At 31.4% G+C, this 16,205-nt stretch overlaps 2 protein-coding genes across 3 annotated transcripts; one reads left to right on the forward strand and one right to left on the reverse strand.

The window, feature by feature from the left end:
* The first annotated feature begins 444 nt into the window (after positions 1 to 444).
* On the forward strand, positions 445 to 11,224 carry LOC108334749 (DNA mismatch repair protein MSH4). Of its 2 annotated transcripts, none has more exons than XM_052869926.1 (24): positions 445 to 631; positions 1,749 to 1,952; positions 2,067 to 2,102; positions 2,196 to 2,308; positions 3,176 to 3,221; positions 3,657 to 3,703; positions 5,073 to 5,180; positions 5,252 to 5,327; positions 5,666 to 5,738; positions 5,824 to 5,969; positions 6,081 to 6,166; positions 6,621 to 6,760; positions 6,829 to 7,013; positions 7,108 to 7,158; positions 7,880 to 7,943; positions 8,403 to 8,546; positions 8,624 to 8,691; positions 8,807 to 8,865; positions 8,982 to 9,138; positions 9,226 to 9,278; positions 9,362 to 9,460; positions 10,216 to 10,330; positions 10,537 to 10,659; positions 10,944 to 11,224. In XM_052869926.1, the coding sequence occupies exons 1-24, from the start codon at positions 566 to 568 to the stop codon at positions 11,100 to 11,102; spliced, it is 2,418 nt and encodes an 805-aa protein (XP_052725886.1). In that variant the 5' UTR covers positions 445 to 565; the 3' UTR covers positions 11,103 to 11,224. The 2 variants fall into 2 exon arrangements, with proteins under 2 accessions (XP_052725886.1, XP_017426176.1); XM_017570687.2 differs by having other exon boundaries at positions 6,874 to 7,013; positions 10,944 to 11,223.
* A 1,078-nt stretch (positions 11,225 to 12,302) lies between these two features.
* Positions 12,303 to 14,283, reverse strand: LOC108334602 (60S ribosomal protein L15-1). Its single transcript, XM_017570471.2, has 4 exons — positions 14,157 to 14,283; positions 13,129 to 13,295; positions 12,749 to 12,946; positions 12,303 to 12,665 (listed from the first exon to the last, which is right to left on the reverse strand). The coding sequence occupies exons 1-4, from the start codon at positions 14,158 to 14,160 to the stop codon at positions 12,420 to 12,422; spliced, it is 615 nt and encodes a 204-aa protein (XP_017425960.1). The 5' UTR covers positions 14,161 to 14,283; the 3' UTR covers positions 12,303 to 12,419.
* Positions 14,284 to 16,205: the final 1,922 nt, after the last annotated feature.

A 16,205-nucleotide genomic window follows, 5' to 3' on the forward strand; every position in this document is an offset into this window, starting at 1 on the left:
TAGTGAACAACCTCCATGATTTCAATTTCAATCGCAGACCTCTTTTTCGAATAGCGCAAAAAATAATTTTATTCTTAACAAAGTTGCACATAAACCAATATCTATAATGATTTCACTTATTCTCTACATATTTATTTTTCATTTTTATTTTTATAACTTTTTTTTAAAATTTATACTATTATTATATGAAAGAAATGTCTGTTTACATTTGTTTTCAATTTTTATTTTCTAAAATTCAAATATACCACTGAGATACTTAACATGTAAAAAGCAAACTAACAGTACATTGTTGAAAATATATATAATAATGATATATGTTTAAAATTTAACAGTATTGAATATAAATATCAATCGCGTCTAAATAACGCAACGATAAATTATTATTAAAATGTGCACTCTGTATTAAAGTGATGTATGGTCGAAGTTAAATTTCCCGCCATAATCCACGTCGGCGCCATAAAGCTAACTGCACCTCTGTCCAAGCATCATAAAGAAACGGTTCTATAAATGAGAAATTACGGAGGGATATACGAAAAATTTTACTGAAAATTGAAAGCAGGCAACAATGGAAGACGACGGTGGAGAGAGTTCGAGTTTCGTAGTCGGTATCATCGAGAACCGAGCGAAAGAGGTTTACTAAATCTATTCTTTGATAAACATTTTTTTTTCCGTTTGCTTTTGCTTCAATTTTTCTATTCAATCTTGCAAGCTGCAAGTCGTTTGTCGTAGTCACATATTATTTCGTTTTCAGCTAGTAATATTTGTTGTAGTTGATTGCGTGAAACTCACATAACGACCAGGATTATACTAAGGTTATAATTGTTCTTGTTAACTTATTTGCGGTGGGAAATTCAGTCCAGCGTAGGAAACGCAAATATAGATATGATTTTCAAATTGCCATTCCACTGAGTGCATGTAGGGGGTGAAAATCAGTTTCATATCCACCACATAATAGTTATTTTGTGAAGGAGTGGGTGAATCGGAGGTTAGTTTTAATTGTATCAAAATGTGTGTATTTCTTGTTTAATTTTCTGTCCCTAATTCTTACTTACTGTTCTGAACTGTCTGTAAACGACCAAAATTACATGCACCATTTGGTGGTCAAATTTTTTGTCACTAAAGCTAAATGCCATTTTACATGTCATTAAAATTACATTAACTCAAGGAATCATCACATTTTCCGCTAATTGTGCATAATTAACGTTTCCCCACGCTTTTTTTTGGGTTCTGCGGCTATTTATTTCATGATATTAGTAATCTATCTATAAACCACCATGCGATTCTTTTCTCGCTTACAGTCTTCTAATATTTTTTAACATAAAAAAAAATGGAACGGCACTTGCTATTTGATATTGGAAAAATATTAAAAACTCTGTTATTAACGATATGATTAACAAGACAGATTGTAAACTCTACGGTAAAAATATATCCTCCATTAATTAATGACCAAGGCACTTTTGGTTGAAAGGATTTTTGTAATGTCCTGAGGGACATCATAGACGTTGAAGAAGAATCAGACAGAGAGGCTTTATGTTGTATTGTGTTGGTTATCAGTTATCAAATAAATACAGGGATACACCGGTTGAAGTTCCCTTATTTTATGTTTTTCATAAGATATAGCAATTGGATTAAAGCAATTTTTAGGTGGTTTGAATGCATTTTTTTTGTTTGATGAACTTTTGGGTTTCAGCAAATAAATGATTTTTTTTAATGCCTAAATGGAATCAAATCAATCAATTATCTAACAGGTTGGATTAGCAGCTTTTGATTTGAGATCAGCTTCGCTGCACCTTTCTCAATACATTGAAACTAGCAGTTCATATCAAAACACAAAGACACTACTGCATTTTTATGATCCCATAGTGATCATTCTTCCTCCAAACAAGTTAGCATCCAATTGTTCGTCTGCAGTTACAGAATTGGTTGATAGATTTTATGGTTCGGTCAGGAAGGTAATATCACCATCTCTCTTTGTCCCTACATTTTTTCCCATATACTTTAATTGAAAAACTTTGGCGCTTATCTGTCTACAAAGTTCATTTTCCTTTGAGTCTTTATTTGTGCAGGTAGTGCTGGCCCGTGGTTGTTTTGATGACACAAAGGTTTCATCACTTACCTTTTGTCTTTGAGTTGATTTCAGGTTTTAGGAAGTTTTAACGATATTTCTTGCTCATACATTAAGTTCTGTGCTTTAGGGTGCTATCTTGATAAAAAACCTCGCTGCCAAGGAACCTTCAGCACTTGGTTTGGACACTTATTATAAACAGTATTATCTGTGTCTGGCTGCTGCTGCTGCCACTTTAAAGTGGTATTTTCAATACCCAAGTATTCATAAAGATTATATTGAATGATGAACTTTGATAATTAGTTGATTGTAATACCTGTATTTGATACATTTAATAGTTGTGTTACATTTGTTACATTATAGTATATCAACTACATAAGAAATTAATAAATGAAAATCTCTAATTTAAACTACAATGTTGTCCATTCCATGAGTGTGTGTATATATATTTATCTCTGTTTGATAATTAATATTAGGATACTAGCCAAGATACAGGTGCTAGCATTGAACCGAAGCCCTAGGAAACTTCAAGCCCTAGAAAGGCATATGAATTGGAATGAAGCCAAGGCTGGGATATGAAATGGAAAAACTCATAACAAGTGGGCTTGGGATTGGGAGTTATTCCAAAAAGTGGAGGATCTTTCAATTGATCTTTAGACTGTCAGTGGACTTGATTGGCACACACTCAGCAACTGGCTTTATTTATGAAAAAAATAAGACGATTGACTGTTAACATACAAGTGCATAACTCTGATGTCGGACCTATGGAACCATAACATGAATATGTTCTACATATGAAGCCTAAACTTTATCCAAAACAATGTGTAATTGTGAATCAAACTATCATAAGACTTAAGTTAACTTTACGGCCTAAGTGAAAAACTGCATCGTGGAATCCCGTACTAGATATTAGTTTAATATGGTCCTAGCGAGCGAACTATATTGAATTATCAGGGATTCTGAACTTTGACTTTGACTACATACACACACATTGTTGTCTGTATTTGCACTATTTTGGCAAGTTCTTACATGTATACATGCATGCATATTAAATCCTTATTTTTGTATTGTTTGATCGCCGGCAATTAAGTTTTGACTGTACTTGAATAGGACGGAAGCAGAAAAGGGGATTGTTGTTACGAATCACTCATTGTTGGTATGTGTTCTGTTCAGCACAATTTTTTTGTATTGATTTTTTAAAATTTTAATTAGTTAATTCTAATTTTAAGTCCATATTATTGGGCTTATCTTATCAGTGACATTTTCTGACCCTTAAAGGAAATAAGGTTGTATATTTAATTTTTTTTTATTTAAAACTCTTCATAACTATATATGTGGTTTTAAATATGTTTAGTTTTCATGCACATTCATTCCTTATGATATTTTTTTCACACACAAGATGTTTCACCGATAACTTCTACCCATTATCATATCACTATTATTGTTATTTTAGACTGCGGCTAATGTTTGAACTCTTATACTTTAAGTCTTTAGCTGCAAATCCTGTATCTATTTTTATATAAATTTTAATCAGCACTTAGTCCATGGAAGATTGTTCTCAATCCTTTTTTTGTGCCTTTCTCTATTTCAGGTCACCTTTAATGGATCATTTGATCACATGAATATTGATGCAACTAGGTGAGTTCGCTCGCTATTTTGTGTTATTAGCTGTCCTTTAGTAATGAATGCTAATGCATTACATTCAGATTTGTGGATATAAAATCTAAAATGTGCCTTTCCCTTAAAGACTCTGACGAAAAAACTTTAGTGTATTATATAGTTAACGGAGTGAATCCTTAGTTTAATGCATTTTGGTTTCTATTCTCAATTGTTTTCTATCTTTGTTGACTTTGGCTATTATAACATCATTAAAAATTTGGTGGCTGTGTAAAACCTTTACAAAAAGATTGTAGTAGTCTTAATAGCGATACACTTTAACGGTATTAATAGTAGGAACCAAAAATGATTAAAATTTGCCCCTCTACAAACTAAAACTCATAATTTTACCTATAATGTTAAAACAAGTTTAGAAGGTATAGAGACCAAACAATTAATTAAACTTTAACAATAAATTGGAAGTGTTCCTAGTTTGACTTTTTGATATAGTATGGACACAGTCTTATAAATTTATACAAGGAAACGGTTACATTACATGGTGAAGCTGAACAAGGAAGTATATAAAAGAAACTCCTAAGTACAAGGTAATCACATTTAATATTAACTGTATAGTTAATCTAGAAATATGTCCCTAAACCACTATAATATAAATTTCTATTTTTGGAAAACCAGTATCTGTAAGAAAAATGGTAACATGACACCCTCTTTGGACATTCTAACATTACTATAAAGACCTTAAATAAAATTTGTGCACGCATAATTTAGGGAAACTTTTCTCATTTATAGATCATACATTCAGATTTTGTGGCATTCCTAACTAAAACTGTAAACTAAATTTTTGTAATCATAATGATGTTCAATAATTACGTTGAATGTATATGTTGAATGCTTTTAAACAGCAGATAAAATCCTAATAGTGGTCATGGGTTAATTTTGCAGTAAACCTAATTAGTGTTGTACTAATATTTGTTAAGTGAAATTCATCTGTGAATCAATAAAGAGAAAATGAGACATTCTAAATAGAAAGTGGGACTCGTAGTTTGTGGAACCTTCACGAGTTATATCCAGTGAAGAGTGTGCTAAAAAAGTATCATGCTACTATTTCTATTTACAACTAATCTAGGTAGATGAAATTAATATTAAAACCAGTCTATAATGTGGCTGATTAAAGTTCAAATTCAAATAAAATATTTTTTTCAGCAGACAGACATGGTTAATTAAAAAGGGAGATTTCATAATAATTGATAGAACTGATAGCCACTTTCTAAGGGATTTGTTTCCATAGAATATTTTTTGAGGGGAAGTATTTTGAATATAACGTCCAATTTACTTTTCGCTGTTATCTGTTTAGTCTATGCTTATGAATTTCTTGGTTAAAATTTAATGACAGTGTCCATAATTTGGAAATTATTGAGCCATTTCATTCTTCCCTACTGGGAACAAGCAAACAAAAGAGAAGTCTGTTTCACATGCTCAAGACAACAAAAACTATTGGAGGGTATGTGATGATTCACACAAGTTTCTTCATGCAGCATTAATTGTTTGACATTGTACATTTGTTTCCTTCAGGACTAGACTACTTCGTGCCAATCTGTTGCAGCCTCTAAAAGACATTGAGACAATCAATGCTCGACTTGATTGCCTAGTCAGTGTCAATCGTATTTTTTAATTTTCTCTTTTTTGTGATATGCCATATACTCCATTTATTAGTTAAGATTTAGATGTGTTCCTTCCTTTATTTTCTAGCCTAACGATTCTCTTTATATTTTCCACCATTTTTACAAGTCCGCCCTATAGATTTCTGTCCAGATGTTATTCTTCATTAAGCTTCAGTGCTCTAGTCTGAAACTTACTAATGTGTTAATAGATACACTCATATTTGTAGTCTGGTTTTAATTTTCAAGCTTGAAAACCACCTGACAGAATTTTAACTGAGTTCTTTTGTATTTATTACTCAACGTGCCTTCTAATATTTAATTTCAGGATGAGTTGATGAGCAACGAACAACTATTTTTTGGCCTTTGTCAGATTTTGCGTAAATTTCCAAAAGAGACTGGTAATTAAGAGCAGTAGTTGTGCAGATATCAGTATTTAAGTAGTTTATACATCTTTAGTTGTAATGCAGAACTGTATGGTTTCAGATAGAGTCTTATGTCACTTCTGCTTTAAGCCTAAAAAGGTTATAGCGGAGGCCTTGGCAGTTGAACGGGCTAAAAAGAGTCAAGTGCTAGTATCTGGTGTAATCCTCCTTAAGACTGCCTTGGACGCCCTTCCTTTACTATCTAAGGTACCTCTCTCTCTCTCATCCTTTCACACTAGAATCAGGAAGGTGGTATTCTGAAGGAACTGAATATATAAAAGAGGTTACAGATTATCATATCTTCTGCTAAAAATATAGGTGCTCAAGGATGTGAAAAGTTCCCTTCTTTCAAATATCTACAAGTCAGTTTGTGAAAATGAGAAATATGATCTTATTAAGAAAAGGTATGCTAAGATTTTCTTCTGTATGAGTATGTGCAACAGTTACGTGTTAGATGATGAATATGTTGTTTGTAAATCCATTGTCTACTTGAGTTTGCATAATTCTCAAGTTATAATGATGAAAAAAAATTGATCAGAATATTAACAGTAAAATATCATGACATGAAATAGTCAACAATTCTATATTTTTACTGATAGAAATTACTTTGTCCTAATTCATTATACTTGCACATTATTAATTGGTCAATTTTTATCATAGGACAAAAGTATCTATTTATTATTTTGAATAAACATATTTGATAAAATAAGCTGTATACCCTATATGGTCATATGCTATGAGCAAAAATATTTGCGAAGACAAAAAGTATTCTGAAAGAAAAGCTTATATACTGTATTTAATTCTAACCAAGACAAGAGGACCAATCATGCCATGCATTGAGGAGTTATTTTGTTACAGGATAGGGGAGGTTATTGATGAAGATGTACTTCATGCACGTGTTCCTTTTGTTGCCTGTACTCAACAATGCTTTGCTGTTAAGGCTGGAATTGATGGCCTCTTGGACATTTCACGAAGATCATTTTGTGAAACCAGTGAAGGTTTGATATTTTTCTTACTTGAATTTTCTTTCCTGTCAGTCACCAGTATAATATTTCTTCTAATGCAGCATATCATATATGCTTTCTCAAAGAAATTGGTGTTACTTTCACAGCCATCCACAATCTTGCAAACACTTATCGAGAGGATTTTAAGTTGCCCAATTTAAAGCTTATCTTTAAAAACAGACAAGGATTTCACTTTGTAATACCACAGAAGAATATTCAAGGAAAGCTTCCAAGCAAGTTCATTCAGGTTGGGGATTGAATTTTTGTTGCTATATTTTGATAAGTATCCTTTTAAAACTTCTATCTTCTAAGAACCTACTGTTCTTTTGGCCTTATATTAGGTTGTTAAACATGGCAACAATATTCATTGCTCGACTTTGGAACTAGCATCTGTGAGTAGTTTGATTATTTGGATTTCATGAACATAAGAATTCTGTTGACCTTACAATATTGATGAATTGATAAAATAATACCGATAACTGAAATTGACAAATTGTGCTTGTTGACTATATACTTGTAATTACTTACATAGACTTTACTGTGTGTACATTAATTTTGATGAGATCATGGTCAGGCCAACTCTTTTATCCCAAGAAGAAAATGATTACTGTAATCAAGAATGGATTTTCTCGTGATAAGTCATGTGAAAAGTTTGTGTATCTCTCCCTTCATAAATATTAAATAGATGGAGGCCCTGTCAAAGTTTGTGAATGTCCATGAAGAAAGTGGTATTCACTAATTTTCACCACAGAATAAAATCATGAAATTCATTTTCATGAGGATACATTTCTGTTCCATCTGCCTCCTTCAAGTTTATGGAGATTCTTTTATTATATGAGATGGCTCCTGTGCTAAGGACTCTTGTAAGTTGTCCTGTTGATTAGACATTTGGCTTTTAATTGTGGAAATCACCTTCTAGTTTTTTTGTTGGCCCCAAAACGGATTTTGATTCCCAAACTCTCAAATATTACTCAAGCTTCTAGCTAGAAGTATGACACAAAATGCTGTTGCATTTGTTTGATATGATACAAGACTATAAGTTGTTACTTTATTCAGAAGCTTGTTTAGGCTTTTGAAGATCTCCATTTTCATTTATTTTAATGAAAATTTCAGTTGAACGCTAGGAATAAATCTGCAGCTGCAGAATGCTATACAAGAACAGAGGTTTGTCTGGAAGGTAGTACTTGACACACTGCCATTTGCCAGTACAAATGTTCAAAGGCTTGGCATGTTTGCTCTTTGTTTATTTGTAAATGACTGCATATATTAAACTAGTTGTGTTGACTTCGGCTGTTGACAAGAAAGGAAACTAGTGAAATATTACTGCATTAGTTGGAAAATTCTGGTTGTTGCATTGCATTTATGCAGCAAACATAATGCAATGTTTTTGTTATCACCATGTTTTTGCTAGCATTATTTTAAAATTGATCTAACCTCACATGATTAAGTTGATATAGTTTAGCATGTAACTGATGTATTAAATTAGATTGGATTTTATCTTTGTAGATGTTAACAATTGTAAAATTAACTACAACATATCCCGATGAAGATGCTATCTATTTAGTTCCTTGGACTAGCTTTATCTCATGTTTTTAAGTATTGAATTTATATCAATTGTAATAGAAAAAAAATGCAGAACTTATGGATAACATTCGTGAGAATGTCTCTGTGTTGACACTACTTGCTGAAGTCTTGTGCTTGCTGGATATGATTGTCAATTCATTTGCTCATATGATATCAACTAAGCCCGTTGATAGATATACAAGACCAGAATTTACAGGTAATAAAATTGATCGTTTCTATAATTTTTTTGTTCATCAATGAAGAAATTTCATTATTCATATTTTTCTTGGATAGAGAATGGGCCATTGGCAATTGATTCTGGTAGACACCCAATCCTGGAGAGCATACACAATGACTTTGTTGTACGTAATGAACATATCCAATAGTCACTATAACTTATCTCCACAGGACCACATTTTTCTCCCGTAGATGGATTCTGCACCATTTTTGGTAGTAATTAATCTTTTCGCATTTCAGGCCAATAATATATTTTTGTCGGAAGCCTCAAACATGGTGATTGTAATGGGCCCCAATATGTAAGAAATTTGATATATTTATGAGCTAGAGCAAAAAGTACCTTATATTTGTATAGATATCTGCTTACATGAAGAATATCAAATTGAGATTTATTTTCTACATTCCCTTCCCCCAGGAGTGGAAAGAGTACATACCTTCAACAACTGTGTCTCATAGTTATTCTTGCTCAAGTTGGATGTTATGTTCCTGCTCGTTTCTCAACTCTTAGGGTAGTTGATCGTATGTTTACAAGGATGGGCGCAGTTGATAATCTTGAATCCAACTCTAGCACGGTACAATTTCTAAACAGCCGCGTTGTGAGACAATTTGATCCCGATCATGTGGTTTAGAATTATAGATGAAGTTATATGGATATGTAGTTCACGACAGAGATGAAAGAAACAGCTTTTATCATGCAGAATGTTTCGCGAAGGTAATGCTGCACCTTTTATCTGCTAAACTCTACATACACACAACAGGTTTAATTTTTTCCTACAAAAATTTTGATGGGCGCAGGAGTCTGATTGTTATGGATGAACTTGGGAGGGCTACTTCATCCACAGATGGATTTGCAATGGCGTGGAGTTGCTGCGAGCATCTTTTGTCACTAAAAGCGTAATCTCTCTTCCTTTTTTATTATCAATATGCACTTCTAATATCTTAGATTGTAACTCGATCGAAAGTTACAAAAATCCAATTATTATGTTATAAATGAACATAATCAGAATTATTTTTTGTTTAAATAAGTTCGTTAAATATAATTTTAAGTAGTTAATTTTATTGGAATGAAATAATGCAATCAATTTCAACAAAATAAAAAAATCAGTTTGAAACTAAAAAAGAGAAGATGTAGAAATTATTATTATTGTCGGACCTAAACATTAATAGAAACTTTGTTTAAAAGTATTAGATTTTTTTGTTAAGTTCATTTAATTTTATATAAAGGAAAAAGTACTTTTTACGCTACTTAATTATGTTAATTGGAGATTATGCTATTATTTATTACCAGTGAATTGGTTAAGTTTTGTTTATATTTAAATTCATCTAACATTAATATATTTTTTTTTTGGGACTAAGTTTCCCGTTTTAAAATTCAGCTTTTTATTTATAAACATCAATTATTGTTTGAAATACGTTCCTTTGCAGACTTTTTTTTTTTTCTTAAGAGGCACATGAAATCCTAAACTTGTTATTGGTTGCACGGGTTTCAACTGATAAAAAAAAAGTTGCATGGATTTGGTGTTAAATTGTTAATTGAAGGAAAGCTTAAAGCTGGTAAAGTTTTCATCAAACATCCAAAAAACATATTGTTGCTATTGAACTGATGATCTTTCTTTTCCCCGAATCATATTTTTTCCATCCTTCTTCAGGTATACCATATTTGCCAGTCATATGGAAAACATATCAGAGTTGGCAACTATCTATCCCAACGTGAAAATTCTTCACTTTCTTGTGGACTTAAAAAACAACCACTTGGACTTCAAGGTGGTATTTCTATGTACTTTTTAAATAATGATATTATCAACAATCCTATTTCAGAATATAAAATATTATATTTTTTTAACTAATCAATTATTTATTTATATTATTATAATATGATTTTGTTGTTTTTTTGTGTTTGGGACAATTATCTAGAAGCTGAAATTCTGCTTTCTTTAGTTTCAATTTTTTGTTTTTTTTTTTCAATTTAGTTTCAGCTTAAGGAAGGAACGACACGTATCCCCCATTATGGCCTTCTGTTAGCAGAAGTTGCAGGACTACCAAGTTCGGTTATTGAGACTGCCAGAGCCATCACAACTAGGATTGCAGAAAAGGTCTTTTGATTTTTTATTAGTTCCTCTGTGCATTTATATTCTGACATGAGCGCTTGTAGATATTTCGTCAACGACACTGAAATAAGCCATTCCTAAGTAACGCGTACTGGGGGATTAGCTCGCCGAAGTTTTAATTAAACTGTCAACAGTAAAATTCATCTGAAGTCGTTAGTATTGGTTTGATGCATTTGGTCCATATCCATTGATATTAGTTGTGGAGAAGCTGTTAAGATTGAAATACAAACTAGTACTGACATATTGTGTGGACTTGTTGGTGTGATTAGGAAGAGAAGAGAATGGAAGTTAACTGTATACAGCACTATTCAATCCAGAGGATATACCATGCTGCACAGCGCTTGCTATGCCTTAAATATTGCAACCAAGATGAGGATACCATTCGGCAAGCTTTGCTGAATCTTAAAGAAAGCTGTACCAACCATTGAAATCCACGTAAACCCCAGAATTACTTTTTAATAAACTGTCATCTCTATTCTTACTCATAAAACTGTACATTGGGTTTTTTTTTTTGAAACAGTCTATCGAGTAAAGGATTATATATATAACATAAAATATCTAACATTCGAGTGCCTATTCATAAATTCAAATTAAATAATATGATTAATAATATTCTAAAAATTTAATCAAAACGACATACAATCATAATTTAGAGTAAAATAAAGGTTTTAACTGTAATATAGTCTAGAAAAAATATTTGTTAGTTTCAAAAGTGACTTTACTTTTCTCAATCTTATTGCGAATTATAATTAATTTAATATTAAATATAGCATTAATTAATATAATAAAATCGACTAAGATTATTCTTAAATTGAAACAACAATTACAATTTTTTTCCGAGTTTAAGTAAATAATATATTTTTTATAATATTTGTATCATTACATTTCACTTGAAGATAACACTTTTTTTCTACAGATTAAATTTGACAGTGTAATATTCAGGAAAAATTTACATAAACACTTTTAAATTTTACTATACCTATAAAACCTAATAAAAATATTTTTAAATTTTTAGGTGATTTTTCGTATTATATATTTTAAAATAAAAATATGATGTGATTGGTGTTGAACTTGAATAGGTGTGTACTTGAATTTTGGGTGTTTGTCTCATCACCCTAATATTAAATCATTATAAAATAATTTAAGAGTATATTATAACAATATATATATATATATATATATCTTTAAAGATAAAACTATAATAAAATATAAATACTATAAGGAAATTATTGATACCTATATGTCAAATACAAATATATTACTTAATTTACATATAGAAGATTTAATTATCTTATTTTAAAATAACCGTATTAAAAACTTTAATTAAACTAATTATATTTAAGAGAATGAAAAAAAATTAATGAGAATTACAAAGTATACAAATAATATTGAAAAGCTAAAATAAACGAAGCCTTCCCGAGCTTCAAATATAATTAATAATTAATTATTTTTTATGCTAAATAGTTTCTACCTAAGCATTGTTAATACCAAAATTCGCCTAATTGTACTTACAAAAACATTTACTTTAGAAGTTAATTGAAGCGAATGGTTCATCTAAATTGGCAGTTGAAACAAGACCATAAAATGGTGGTTGATTAGCTAATATCCATTAAAAAAATAACTCGACATTGATCGAAAAGGATGTATTGAAGCGTTCAAAACTCATTCCAAAGTCAAAACATCAAACAAGTGCTATGTCCTCAAAATAGTATTCATAAATTGAAGCAAAAAAAGATAACACAAACTTAACGATAGCGGCGAAGTGACAGGGTGTTGTTCCTCTTCCAGGTTGCCCTGCGGGATGGACGAGCCTTGTGGTACAGATGTCCTCTGCCACGTAAACCCCTGTTGCTTTTCCCTGCAGAGGTAAGCCCACGCAGCTCCCTGTGCTTATGCACTGGATTGCAGAGCCAATTGATTCTGGGATCATTTCTAATAGCACCATGGGCAACATCTACCAGAATGATCTCGAAGTACTTGTAAGTCGAGTCCTGAAACAAACAGTAATATTTTACCAACAACAGCACATGATTCACAATCAAATTTCATTCTCAATAAGTGAGTAGTAACAAACCTCGTTCACCCAATAAGAGTTGAGGACCCTAAGTCCACCCAGCTTCCGTCCAGCTCGCTCCTCAGCAACAGACCTCTTGCTACGCTGGAATTTTAATTGAGTAACACCCTGGTTTGTTGGCTTACCATAAACAATACCTTTGGGCACTGGTCTCTTTCTGCCACCTCTACGCACACGAACACGGTACACAACGTAACCCTGTCGTGTCATAACCACAATCATCACTGGACTGAAACAAACAGCTTTACAAAAACATATACACGCATACCAGGTGCGATTATTTTATTGAAATAAGTAATTGAAACAACACAGTGGTTGAAATAAAAAGGTATACTACTACTTAAGTAACTAATAAAATAAAATTATAAATAAATAGTTACCTGCTTAGCCTTATAGCCCAAGCGACGAGCCTTGTCAGGGCGGGTTGGCCTGGTCAAACGAACAATGGAGGGCTGCTGCCTGTACTCCCAGCACCTCACCCGCTGCAAAAAGCGCATAACATCTGACTGCTTCTTGCGCCATAGCTCTGAAACATACTTGTAGGCACCTGTGCCAATCACACCCAAAAAAAACTCTATCAATACCACTTCCAACAAATACACCACGTAATTTTATTAATATAACCAAGAGATATATATCAACTTGTCGACCTCAATAGCCACACACTACAACTTCCACATTTACAAGTGACAAATGCCCACAAATTAAGAGGATAGCATACATATGATTAATAATTAGATTCGAAATTGACAAAGAGTCCTTAAACCTAATTTAATGAAAAACCTCAAACCTGTCCAACATTTAACTTTAATAGATTTACACCACCAAAATCAGAGTGCATCATAAACAACTATTTCGCTCCCGTTCCAAAAGGCCAACTCAATTTAAAAACCCTTGGATTTGACTATCAACTATAAAAAATATGCAAAGTGGAAGCAAACAAGGCTATCAGATCCTACACTCCAACTTTGACAGCCCAGATAACACTTACTGCCATTAAACAATATGAGACGTGAAACTAAAAAAAAAAAAGTAAAGAACAATTTACGAAGAAAACAAAATAGGCACGATTTCAGACCAGAAAAAATTGTGCAATGCAGGATTAAAACCGTAATTGCCAGATAGGACTAGCAAAATCAAAATAAACATTAACACTGAGACACAAGAAGAAGCGACCGAGATGGTTCAACTTAGCGAACATACAACGGTGTTTCTCTTATTTAAGCTTTTGCACTAAAACCCTAAACCCTCTTCAGGAAGCTCTACCGAAACAATGGAGGGTAGGTTGGGTAATTGTTGTTATGGAACCAAATAATCATTCGCATTCATGCATCAGATCCAACATAACGTGATTGACAAACGATAACAAAACATAATCCGAATGGAAAGGTAGACAGAGAGAACATACCCATCGCGCAGTCACCACAGTGGAAGGGTTCTACCTCACCCACATCAACTGAAAACTAGGGTTTCAAAACGAGTTCAAATACTTATAGAGCCACCACTGCAAGTACAGGCCTTCAGTTTCAAAAGTGGGCTTCTATTTATTTTTTAGTTTTTGGGCCAGGCCTGCGGTGCTGATTAAACTTCATGAGACTTTGGTTCAAACTTCTTTTTTGTCGACAAACAAAAAGTTCAGTTTTATCCCTTGGAAAATGACAGTTTTTTTTATATTACCCATTATTTCTTTACATAATTAAATTTAGATGTTGATTTAAACTAATATAATAATATTATAGACTTCCAAAAGTTCTGTGACTAAACAAAAGGCTTATTATATTTTATATGAAATAATATTTGTTTTAAATGGTAAAAAAGTAGTTTAAGTGAAACAATGGTCTTGAGTTTTTATGGTTATCAATAATTTAAATAGTATAAATTATTATTTATAATATTTACCAGAAAACATCATGAAACTATAAAATTATTTAAATATTTTTCTTATATATAGAGAGAGAGAGAGGCATATGACATGCTTTGATATGTTCAAAAATCCTTTGAAGTTTTCAAAATCTCTTTTAACATTAATGTGTTGAGGTTAAGTATGCATACATATTATTAAAAGTTCATGCTTGTGATGTATTGTTCATTTTAGTACTCTCTTACTCCTTTACAATTTTAATATGTGAAATTTTAATATAAAAAAGAATTAGCAAGGAATTGAAGAATTTGAGTGTTTATAATCTTAAGAATGATAATGTTTATACTCTATTCTTAAATTTAACTTCTAAACAACATAGAATTCCATGATAATATTCCACATGATAATGGTTATAAACTTAAGAACGATAATGTTTTTACTCTATGGGTTTGAAAGAGAAGCCTTAGAGTGAATGAAATTGAAAATGAGTATTGATATGTGACAGAAGCTTTTGGATGAATGTTTGTTGGTGCAGCATCTTGTATCACGTCACTGCCAGAGAACATAACAGAAAGAAGGGCTTCTGTAAAGAAAAAGTAAAAGTTAATTTCATGTTTGCACTCCACAGAATGTACCAAGTTTATTATTTTCACAGCTGAAATTGTTTTACCAATTTATATTATTATTTTACTTTTTAACTTTTCTATTTTTCTATAAATATAAAAATTAAAATTTTAATAATCAAAATATACCCTTAAAAATAGGTTGTCCATAGTGTATGTAAGAATCTAATAGAATAATGGTGATTTTATAAAAATAGTTTTTTTTTAAATATTCCTTTATATAACTTAACCAATGTGAAAAAATGGCTTTAAAACAGTGATAATTTTTATAAAAATAAAATTTTTCTTATTATTATTTTTATATAAGTTAATATTTTATTATTAAAATATTATAGTATTCTATTATTAGATAAATTATCTAAAGTTATTTTCTAAATCTTCACAATGCAAGTGATATTAAAAAACATCATCTTTAAATAGTGAAACATATTGCACAAAAAGTCTTAATTAAGAATAAAACCAAATCATCTACCTTATTTCATTAAAAAAACTACTTATTTAGCATCCAACTATTAGTTAATATAAATATACCGAAAACAGGGGAGCTTTTGTTGTTTCTCTTTCCCATTTTTTTTAATAGAAAAATTATTAAATATTATAAGATTTAATGTTTCAATAGATCTCTATTTTCGTCCATAATTTTAAATAGGTATTTTTTTTGCGTCTTAATTAGGTCCTTATTTTTGTTAATTTGATGCAAATAAATCATTTTCGTCAATTTCATAAAGCGGCGTTAATGAGTGTGTGACGTGGCCTGTGTGAATGCGATTTTTAAAATTTAGAATTAAAGAATTAAGTAAATATATTATAATTTTTGCTGAAATTAATTAAAGAAAGGGCAAAGATGGAAAATGATATTGTTGTTTTTGTTGAAACATGCATCATCTCTGCAAGTTGGAAATCAAAATCAAATTGGGGGAATTTTCTATTTTAGGGCTCGTGTCTCATAGTTGGGAAAGAGTGGATGCGCGAG

The sequence above is a fragment of the Vigna angularis genome, chromosome 10 (assembly GCF_016808095.1).
Source record: "Vigna angularis cultivar LongXiaoDou No.4 chromosome 10, ASM1680809v1, whole genome shotgun sequence".
Lineage (NCBI taxonomy): Eukaryota > Viridiplantae > Streptophyta > Magnoliopsida > Fabales > Fabaceae > Vigna > Vigna angularis.